General features: G+C 33.2%; 1 protein-coding gene across 2 annotated transcripts; it reads right to left on the bottom strand.

Annotated features, from left to right (window-relative positions):
- Positions 1–4,856: 4,856 nt before the first annotated feature.
- On the bottom strand, positions 4,857–10,992 carry LOC122395549 (protein wings apart-like). Of its 2 annotated transcripts, XM_043393337.1 has the most exons (12): positions 10,350–10,992; positions 8,896–9,945; positions 8,111–8,763; positions 7,647–7,895; positions 7,307–7,555; positions 7,001–7,225; positions 6,692–6,914; positions 6,380–6,595; positions 6,127–6,306; positions 5,968–6,056; positions 5,798–5,899; positions 4,857–5,704 (listed from the first exon to the last, which is right to left on the bottom strand). In XM_043393337.1, the coding sequence occupies exons 1-12, from the start codon at positions 10,531–10,533 to the stop codon at positions 5,555–5,557; spliced, it is 3,570 nt and encodes a 1,189-aa protein (XP_043249272.1). In that variant the 5' UTR covers positions 10,534–10,992; the 3' UTR covers positions 4,857–5,554. The 2 variants fall into 2 exon arrangements, with proteins under 2 accessions (XP_043249272.1, XP_043249186.1); XM_043393251.1 differs by having other exon boundaries at positions 8,111–9,945.
- Positions 10,993–11,305: the final 313 nt, after the last annotated feature.

Genomic DNA, 11,305 nt, shown 5'->3' with positions numbered 1-11,305 from the left:
TAATGGCAGTGTAGATTGACTTAAACCTCTATAAGAATTTAATAAGTGTTCAACTTTATAAATTTTACAACGTTTCGTGTAACCATTTCCAGTTGAACTTTTCACCGTGTAATTGTCCAATGTATCAAACGGTATGTGCAATGTCCCAAACACATAAAAATCTGAATTATAACTCGATACAGGACAATTCAATATCCTTGCTACGGTAGCTATAGCATTATCAGCTTCGAATAAGCATTGCACATGACGAATATTCTTCTTTCTCCTAACATCTTTGAAAACTTCCTAAATATGTAAAGGAAAAAATTTCATTTTCTGTTGACAGATCGGAGAATAAGATGATGCTGTACGAACCTTTTCTCTAGATCTAGATATAACTGTTTGCAGTTTCTTATCCTCGCAACCACAATCGATCAAAGCTAATGGTACTGCATTGCACTTTATCAAATCGTCAAAAAAATCCGATACTCGTTGAGCGTATTTATCGTAATCACCGACAAAAACACAATTGCACTTGTACCAATTATATATTTGACAGCTGAATAACTAAATACGTATCACGTAGCTCGAAATATTCCAAATAACGATCTGAACGATTGTTTATGAAAGTTGTTAAACCTGGAATACCCATTTTGAAACTTATTTATTAATTTACACTTTTCTTAATGTTTCATATCACAAACTAAGTTCGTTATGCGTATATCAATATTAGTTATGCATTTATACATAGGTTACATGTAACAGGTACTCAAATTTTGTGTCATTCGTTATTTTATTTGAACCAAAAGTTTGTTAAATATTATACTTTGACTACTTGGATAAATCAAAGAAATACAAGAGCTGTGCATAATGTTTTTGCATTGATCTTTACGATATTACAAACCGGTATAATAAAAATAAAATTAGATAGTATACTGATCTTGCATAATTAAGTGCATTGACGGGCGACAATACTAACGACGAATTTCCTTCCTATACATATAGGCAAATATACCATGTTCAGTTTTATTGCATAACTTGTTCCATAACAGAGATGTAAAGTGTCGCTGAATTGTTAAATATAAAAGTCGGTAACAAAACAGAGATGTAAAGTGTCTCTGAGTTGTTAAATATAAAAGTTGTTACAAAACAGTGATGTAAAGTGTCTCTGAGTTGTTAAATATAAAAGTTGTTACAAAACAGAGATGTAAAGTGTCTGTGAGTTGTTAAATATAAAAGTTGTTACAAAACAGAGATGTAAAGTGTCTCTGAATTGTTAAATATAAAAGTTGTTACAAAACAGAGATGTAAAGTGTCTCTGAGTTGTTAAATATAAAAGTTGTTCAGTTCATTGCATAAGTTGTTCCCACGAATGAGATTTTCTTGGTCTTTAAAAAGACCGGTTTTCTCCCTTGCCCGTTGCTCGTGAAACATCTTCTTGGCCGCCATCTTCGATTTTGATCGAATGTAAATCTTCAATTAAATTCTTCATCTCGATGCGGTCCGTCTTGCTTGGTGGTTGGGAGATAACTCCCGCGCGAGGGCCTCAGGGGGCTCTTATAACGTTTCAAGGTGGACGGACGATGGTCGCCCCCAGCGGACTGGCTGCTGATTGGCTCGTTGATTCTTTGGCTTGACTGCATAAAAGTGGACACAGCTGGGCAACTCTTTTCAGTACTCCTGGAACCGCCGGGGGTACTGTCACGCGTTTTTGTTTTCTGTTTCAGATATCTTCTGCGATGCTGACCAGGAAGGAAGGATCACCCTTTGGTTTTGGTATAGATACAATTAATATTAATATAACTAATGAAAATATTGTGTTTTTCTGCATTTTTATGTATATAGGTATTTTCATATTTGGGTTCTTCGTTCATCTAGTTTTATCTATATTAATTACATCGTTGGGTTGATATTTTTCAATTTATTCTATTCTATCTTCGTCTCGCTTTCATCGTTGGTTTGTTCTTTTACGATTTATTTTGTTATTCGTCTTGCGCTTCGTTGGTTTTTTAATTTTCAAAATTAATCTATAATTCAAAGTACACATCGTTGGTTTCTTTTTTTTCGAATGATTCGTTTCGTTAATTTACTTCGTTGGATTGTTCCAATTCCTTATTTCAAACTAATTTGTTATTTAGGTTTTATTATTTGTCTACATGTACACATAACTACTAATTTTTATTTCAGTTTTTTACCAGATCAATTTCTAGGAGGAGGAGGAGATCAATAGATGACGTCGGATTCATCGGGATTTACACGTAAGCGATTAATTTTAAGGCGCAGCGCGAATGTAAAAATTAACGTCGAATTTTTCTTTTTCCTTCTTTTCCTTGTTTTTCCGATGTTTCCTATATTTCATTAATTCACATTAATTCTCAATTCCACCTACGACGTTAATTTTCAATTTACATTGTATATTATTTTATTTACTGCGTAGATTGCCAAGTAATGAATTAATTAATAGCTTATTTTCCAGTCTCGTTTCCCCGTTTCTAGCTCCGGTCACCGCTGCTTTGATGTAAAAAGCAAGTGATCGGCCGTTTAGATGGTTCGAAGGGTCGGTTGCCGTCCTCTGGTGAGACAATTCTAGGGAAAGAGTCATCGGCCGTAGAGGGGACCTGTTCCTGTCTGCGGTAGCCCCGACTCAGGATCTCTCTCCTGTGTAAGACGTCCCGGGTTGGGTCCTACGGGCTCCCAGCAGGGCGCGTTGGAGAAATGGGGAACCCGTGTCTGGTGCGTCGATTCTCCTCCCCTTCAATTGGACTTGCTAAGAGGTAACGAGCTGCCCCTTTTGACCCGCTATTCGGTACGGTGTCGCACCTCATGTTCCTACTGCACTGTGCAGCATTGTGTCGCGTTTCGTCGTGTCGCGTCTCCCACAATTTCGCTTCCTCCTTTGTTTTAGAAAAGTAATTACTTGGCATCTTTTTTTTTGCGTAATCTAGTTTCTAAGTGTGTAAAAAGGAAGGTCGATCGAACTTTGTTCCATCGATCTCACTTTGGGTCTCCAATCGCAGCAACCTCCTCGTGGTGAGACCTGGTAATCGGTGTTACCTTTCAAGAAGAACTTCTTCATTATGGGTAACACCGAGCTAATGGCTGCGAATTTAAAACAATATAAATTTCAGTTTTAATCGAAATCAAAATCAAATGTTGTCTAATACTTTTTTCTAGGTACTACTTCTAGAAAAAATTTCAATGATATAAGTTTTACTATTGTAAAAGTTATGATCGTTTGAAAATTGACAATTTTTCTGAGCATTTTGTCACTTTACGACGTTATGGAACAACTTTTCGAATATTCTTAGAATTTCTACATATTCTTCACCAAAATACGCGTTGTTTGCAATTTGAAACATTAAAATCCTCCAATCCGTTCAGAAGTTATAATGTTTTAAAAATGCAGAAATGTTCGCTTGAAATTTCATGCGTATGTTTAAAATATTTAGATGTATATTTAATTTTATGTTGTTGGAAGTTGCGCGTCAAGTGCTGACCTGGCGTAACATGTGGCTCGTGCGGTAGGATATGTCGGCTGTCCCCACCACTCCGTTAAACGCTAAAGAAGTTCGTCGTCACTATTGTCGATTTCGATGCATTAAATTACCACCAAATTTATTCATAAACGAACTTCCGTTTACGTTTAATTTAAAGATTTGAATCTATTAACAAATATTTCAAACCGTTATCCGGATGTACAAATAAATATCAAATTTTTGTTGATAATTTATATCAATTGCCTTCGATTATAAGCTTTTTCTTTCGTAAAGGAATAAAATTAATAGTATCGATTTTTTCGATTTAAATAAGGTTAGAAATGATAAATATATGCAGCATGACAATGTACTCGTTTCTTATTGAATTTACAAATTATTTTAATGAATAATGACAATAATTTTCGATAATAAGTAGTAATGATGCATAGAAAAAGGAAAAATGACGATTAAATTTATATAAATTAGGTTCTATACATTGTGTTCATGGTTTTTACGCCGTGAATAGTCTGGTTATTAGATTCGGAGGTACATATCTTCGTCTGCACTAAAATATTCTGTATCATTATCGTCTGTATTTTGGTCGGACTTTGCTTTTTTCTTTGGACTTTGGTCTTTGTTTCTTACGGGGATTGATTTCATTTTAAAGATATGATGCAAACGAAGGCGTAATTGTATTTATATAACCTTCCATGTCGTACCGTGATTTAAAATTATTAGCTATATTGTACAATAGAGTACCATTGAATAAATTGGCCATTTCAATCTGTGGATAAAAATTTACACGGAAATACACGTTCTAAGGATACTCTGATCATGTTTTGACCATTGAAAAAATAGAAATTATTTTTATTATTCCTATGAATGAGCACATGTATATGTATGTATTTCAATTATATGATTTTGTTTATCACATGTACATTTCTCATTTTTCTGGCAAAGTATTTGGTCTCTTTGTAACACCACAATGAGATGCCTAAAATCTAAATATGTACGTTGAGAGGATCACGGAGGAAAATTTGAATTTTACATCAGGTATCTTTCCGTACTTCTGTTCTTTATAATTCTATTAATACCACTGCCTAAATGTAATCGTTATATGTACCTATAAAATTTATACATTTACACACGGCAATAGGTTGTTTGAAATTAGTCACAGATACTGAAATAAGGAACCTACATAGGAAGGAAAAGAAATCAAAATAAATATTTAATACAGAATAAAATTATATTTTATGCTGTCTAATACATGACGTATTTGATTTTTATTTAAAAAGTGTTTTATTTTACAGATTTGTAGTTTCAAAGCTAGTTTATTGCATATACATAACAATGTGATATATCTCTTATTCATTCCCTTATTTTGTCAGACAAAATACGCGATTAAAGGTTTGTGAAAACTTGTGCCTGTCAATGGGATCTAATAACTTGAAACTGTGAATTTAAGATACAATTATAATTTATAAATTTACATTTACAAGGCTTATAGTATAATTTTAATATTAAAATAAACTTAGATAATAATGCTATTTCAAATTTTAATGAGTTATGGTAAACTCTAACGCCGCGAATCGCTCAACGTAACTTACAATGTAGATAATTTAAAATTTCCAAGTAATTATAAAATTTCAAATTTATGCATTATTATACAGCAAAGAAATTATGATCTGACAAGAAGACGTTTACATCTTGTCACTCTTCTTGACAGTTAGAAATATTAAAAAAACCGATCGGCGAATCATATAATCGATAATAATACATACACGCCAGCAGAAAACTTAAATGAGCCATATGCGTAATTACAAGGCGTATTCTTTATGGTATTAGTTTCTGCGGAATTAATTAACAACTTATACTTAATATCTAACTTGTTACTGCTAACGGGGAAATAAATCAATTTAATGAAAGGTACAGCAATAAATTATGTAAGTGAATAAATATATATCAAAATATATGGTCAATATGAAACACGTCCATTCATACTGCGATAGAAAGAATTTCCTTCGTTGGAGACATATAACTTTGGCTCTCTTTGCATGCCAGGGTAATAAAAAATGTCAAATGTGTGTATGAGATATCAATCAAGACGAAGACAAATCGAGCATTATGTTTGGATCTTCTAACACCGGTAATGGTAGTTCATTTTTTTCTTCTTCAATTCTGGCATCTGACATCTTTAGGAACTTAATCACCTTTTCAGTAGCAGCAATTCCACAGCTACTTACTTCATTCTGCAATAAATTAATTTTTTTTTTTATATTCAGAAATAATTGAATACCCTGACGATTGATAAAGCTTGAAAAAAATTAGTAAAAAATAATTACCGATGCCGTTAAATTCATAAAATTGAAAAATTTCTGAAGTACAGACACCATAGTAGTAAAGTTGTTATCTGGAAGTCTACTACGTACCAACGATTCATAATCCTAGAAATACATATAAATTATTTGGTATTTGAGTTTAATTACTTTTATTTCAGTTTAAAGTTTATTACCTTATTATCCATTATTAAGTAACCAAGTAAAAGCACTACATATGCTCCTATTAAAGTATGTTCCATATGACGTCCCGCCTTTTGCAATACTGAAACAGAATAATTTATGAATTACGTTTTATAAAATTTTTATTGATACAAAACTAAAATTATACAAACATTTTGTAACAGTTTCTTCAATAAATTCTTCTTGAGATTTAGTTGTTGTCGATACAGTTTCCGTTTGTTCGGAATCTTTTTTACCATCTAAAATAGCATCCGTTTTTTGCTCTTCGGCACGAGCTAATTCTTCTTGTTTGTAAAAAAGATCAATTAAAGATTCTACTCCGCTCTCCTCGGCTATATTACAGAAAAGGTGAGATAAGTACAATTAAATTTTTGTCATTGTGAAAAAAATGTATAATGTATTTACCGTCAAAAATATTTTCTGTCGATGGCGGAGCTTTCGATTCGATAAGAAGTTGTTTATTATCGTCACATTGCTCTACTAAATTTATCAGTAGAATCAAAGCCAACATCATCATATCAAAACGCTTTTCTTCAGGAAGTGATTCGGGTACGCGTAACAAAAGATATAAACTGCAATCTAAGACACCTGGTTGTGTACCTACTGATTTACTTCCAAAAGCTAAAATAAGTATAAAACATGTTATTATTTAGTAGAATGACCGTACATTCATCAACAATTTGATCAATGAAGAGATACGCCATAATAAAATCTTACATTGTCTATTGAATCGATGTGTAAGATTAATGAGAACTTTAATAATAGCGAATAGACACTCTCTGATAACAGCACCAGTGGAAGTTTTATCACTTGGATCTATAGTTGGATAAATAGGAATTTCTTGTCCACAAAGATAATACAAGTTTGCTAAAGTGCTGACTAAAACTCCGTTCTCATATTTTAACAAATATACCTGATTCTCTTCGTTCATGTGGGTAACCTGAAAGAATATGAAATTTTAATAATATATTTTATTATGGATATTATGTATCTGTATTATTGAATATGTAAATATGTATAACTCACATTTTCTAATACACGTAGACATCTATCAACTTTACGTAATTTGTCTAATAATGGATCCGACCAACCAGATCTTGTAATATCCTGAGCATTAATATGACGGTGACAATCTCTGATTGTTTTTATAATGTGTTCTAAACCTCCCAATTCTCTGAGTTCTTCTTTGAACCATTCACCAGCACGTTTCGATGTAAGACTAAGAAGCGTCTCCATAGCAAGTTGACCAACCTAATTAAAAATAATTTGTTATTGGTCACGTTCATTGTTCATATTGTTGTCGCTTTATGAAATTATGTATGAAATACTTACAGTTATATTATCAAGATTTAAATGTTTTGCATGTCCTTGAGCTTGTATGTCAGCACATAATTGACGTACTTTTTCTTTATTTTTTAACAGTTCTGCCCGACTAAGGCCACAATCATCAAGTGCATCTTTATGGCTGGCATCAGATTCTAACAAACTTAACATTAATTCCAAGCAATCACGGTCTAAATCCATAGCTAAACGATCCTGACTTAACACAAACATTACTGTTGCTGTACATAAAGCAAGACTCTGAAAGAAAGTATAGAATTTTTCAGATTTTAAACATACAATAATTATAAAACTTATACACAATATATTTATAAAAAATAAAATTCTATACCTGATCCTTGGTGGCATCGTGAAGTGCTTTGAAAAACTTAGCAACAGTTCCATGAGCACGCACATGCATACGAAATGCAGGCGCCATACATTTGCTTGCTAATCGTATAGCTGAAAGGCATCGAGTAGCATTTGGATTGTTTTCTCTTAAAGTGTCTAATATATATTCAACGTCATCGTTAAATTCTTGAAATTCTCCACTTTCTTGAATTTGATGAGCTTTTTTCACATTTTTTACTACGGTATAGAACTATAAAATTAAGTAAATAATTATACAATTTTATGCATATCGCCTTTAGTTTTTTATGCATGCAATGGAAACAAGGTGGTAAAATAATTTCCTACAACATACTAAACTAATTATTAAAAGATCGATATAATATTATTAACTTTTTGTTACCATGGTGTATAAAAAATTACGAGTGCTACTATAGAATATAATAGTTTCTTTTCTAATATACATACTCCTTTAACTTTCTTGCCACAACGAATACTTGTTATAGCATCCGATTCATCTTCAAAACCAGTATCGGCTTCAGGGTATATTACAACTCTTGTTAGTTGCGAAGAATCAAATTCTTCTTCGTATGCTACAGGTCCTGTACCACTATGGGACCCTGAAGCAATCGTTGGTGTAGTATTTCCAGTATTAGGAGCATCTGTGGTATTAGATTCTTTATCACTGTCGCACCACTTATGCTTGTACAATGCCCGTCTTTTATTTCCGTTTGTTGCACCCGTCGAACGACTCTTAAAAATACTACCCTTTTTAGTAGCAGGTTTCTGAACAGTTGCAGATGGAACATTTGCTGGCTGTGATTCAGAGACTGTACTTGTTACATGTAATGCTATATCACTTTCGACATTACAACTGACACCTTCGCTATCGTCACTACCAGAGAACCAATCTTGATCAACTAAGATCTTAGCTGTAGCCATATCAGTGTCATTTGTACGAACTGGTTGTTCTATTTCTGCTTCTGTTTCAAGATCAGGTTCAGGTTCAGGTTCAGGTTCAGGTTCAGGTTCGGGTTCGGGGTCGGGTTCGGGTTCGGGTTCGGGTTCGGGTTCGGGTTCGGGTTCAGGTTCAGGTTCAGGTTCATGCTCAGGTTCATGCTCAGGTTCAAGTTCAGGCTTAAGTTCAGGTTCTGGTTCTAATTCTGGTTCTAGGTCTGATCCTAATTTTGGTTCTAGTTCCGATTCCAGTCCTGGTTCTAGTTCTGGTTCTGGTTCAATTTCTGGTTCTGGTTGTGAAGTAGATCTAGAGATTACTTCATTCGTTGGAATATCTATTGAACAATGTTGAACTCCGTCTGGCACAACTTCTGTATTTTCTTCAGTTTCTGGTGCATTTATTATCATTGGTCTTGTCTGCATAGGATCAGAATCACTTGATAATATATCAATTAGTTCTTGAGTTGTAGTTGGCAGTGGTTGATCACGCCCAATTAATGGTTCAATTGCTGGCTTGCAGGTATACGTCGAACCACAATCAGTCTTAACAATATCATAATGGGATATTAATGTGTTATTAGAGTCAGTAACAGATTTTCTAAGGGTTAAAGAAAGACCAGAACCATGCGAATTAGGTGTTATTGGCGTTGCAGATACAACAGAAGATGTTGGTAAATCTAAATGCAGATTTTTTGCTCGACTGCGAGTAGTTCTTCTCATTTCTGAATTTTCTAAAGGTATTGACACAGTAGAAATAATAGGTTGGTGGGAACGAATTGTTTTCTGATCAGGTTTTGACGGATCTGTACTGAAATTCTTACGCTCGATATCTACTTTTGTAGGGCTAATAAGTGGTGTTGAAATTCTATATGTTTCAGGTTCGGGATCTTGGCTGTTTTGCACATTTCCACAAACTAACTGTGCCGTACCTTTACATATTCTTAATACAATAGGAGGTTTTGCTTCTTCTCTAATGGGAGCATCGTCTGTTGTTCCATCTATAGCTTCTACTACTTTTTTAGCTGAAACACTTGATACTTTTGGTAAAGATTGTTTTGGTGGTGGTTGTGGGGCGTTTTTTTGAGCACGTGCTCTACCATAATGCGAATCAGGTACTTGTCTATATATTGCCACATCCTGACGAGATTCTTCTACTGCAGGGGGTACGTTTCTACTTTTAAAAAATTTCTTAGGCTTAACGACCGGAGTCGCAACATCTGATTTATTGTCAGGATCAGTTTCAAATGAAAATGGATCTTTTCCAGAATTTACACGAGCATTCTGATTTCCGTAATCAAGTTTTATTCTTTTTGCACCAAATGTGTTATGAATATCATCTCTTCTTCCTATAAACGGAATAACGTTATTATGATTTATTGTAACATAACAAAATATAATATAGACTTTAAAAAAAAAAAAAAAAAAAGTAACAATCGGACCAAGTTCTTTTATTAAATTGTTACAGAAGTTGTCGCTTGTTAATAAACTAAAAATTCTTTTTCAACAATGTATGCAAAATAGCTCTATACCTTGAGAGAAATACTTCTAAAAGCAGAATCTCTTAAGTACAATATACGTAATAAATTAAAAATATTCACACTAATAATAAGATTTTATCGTTAAATATTGAATGCACGATTGTTTAATATTTGTTAATTAAAAATTCATGTATATACATATGCATATGTATGGGTATATCTTATACGATACAACAAAGTATAAAATTTCCATTGATAAAAAATATGCGTACCATTGATATTCGTACTCCTGATAGACGTGAACGATGTTATACCCCATTTTCCAACAGTGCCTGCCGATTTAGCAGCAGAAGGACGATTGCTATTTTCTCTAAAAAGCTTATCAAATTGAATACTCCCAGGCGTCACACTGCTGACCTTACGGCTGTAAGATTTTGTGTAACTGCGGGACGTCATGTTGTATTCTTCAATATTTCAAAAATGTCCCACATCTCAAAAGACACAAATAAGCATAGCTTTCTTCATTTTTCAAAACTCATGAAGTAAATTGGAAATGAGTATTGACTGTTTGCACGCTTGTGATAAAGTGTTATAAAAGGAAAAAAGCTTCAATGCATCGGAACGCTGTTCTCGACGATAATTGAAAATCCGTAAAAGAAAATCAAAAAGTAATATCTTCGGAACATATGAAAGAAACAAACGCCATGTTTCATTCGCTATTTACCCCGATGCACAAATTTACGAAACTGCAACTTCAAATGCAATTCATATTCGAAAACATTGTCCTTATACTCATTATCTTCAATTCTGTATTCACACTTATTCTTAAGTATTATAATTCTTATATATCTGCATAAGTACAACTAAAAATATTAGTCATAACATGATCTTGAGCCATCTGTCGATGTTTTTCGTTTCAAGATTTAGATACATACCATACACAAAAAAACTAGTAATACAATACACAAGATTGTAATACTTGTCCTCCTACCCAGTAGGTAGAGCCAAAGAGTTAAGTTTCCTACCTTCTAACTACCTTACCGATAGAAAACTCATCCAATCAAGATCTATTTTATATAATAAAATAAATAAATTACTTATCTTTTGCCTAGATTTCTAGCCTGTTAATTTTTCCGTTTTATAAATATCAGACTGTTTATATCTAGAAATATTTATAATTCATTTCGAGAAACACGTAACACTGTTATAACTGTTAAAATATTTTCAT

Source organism: Colletes gigas, unplaced genomic scaffold, assembly GCF_013123115.1.
Source record: "Colletes gigas isolate AHSC1104 unplaced genomic scaffold, ASM1312311v1 Colletes_gigas_Sc00001, whole genome shotgun sequence".
NCBI classification, from domain to species: Eukaryota; Metazoa; Arthropoda; class Insecta; order Hymenoptera; family Colletidae; genus Colletes; species Colletes gigas.
The sequence above is the reverse complement of the archived record's forward strand: the minus strand, read 5'-3'. Positions and strand labels throughout refer to the sequence as shown.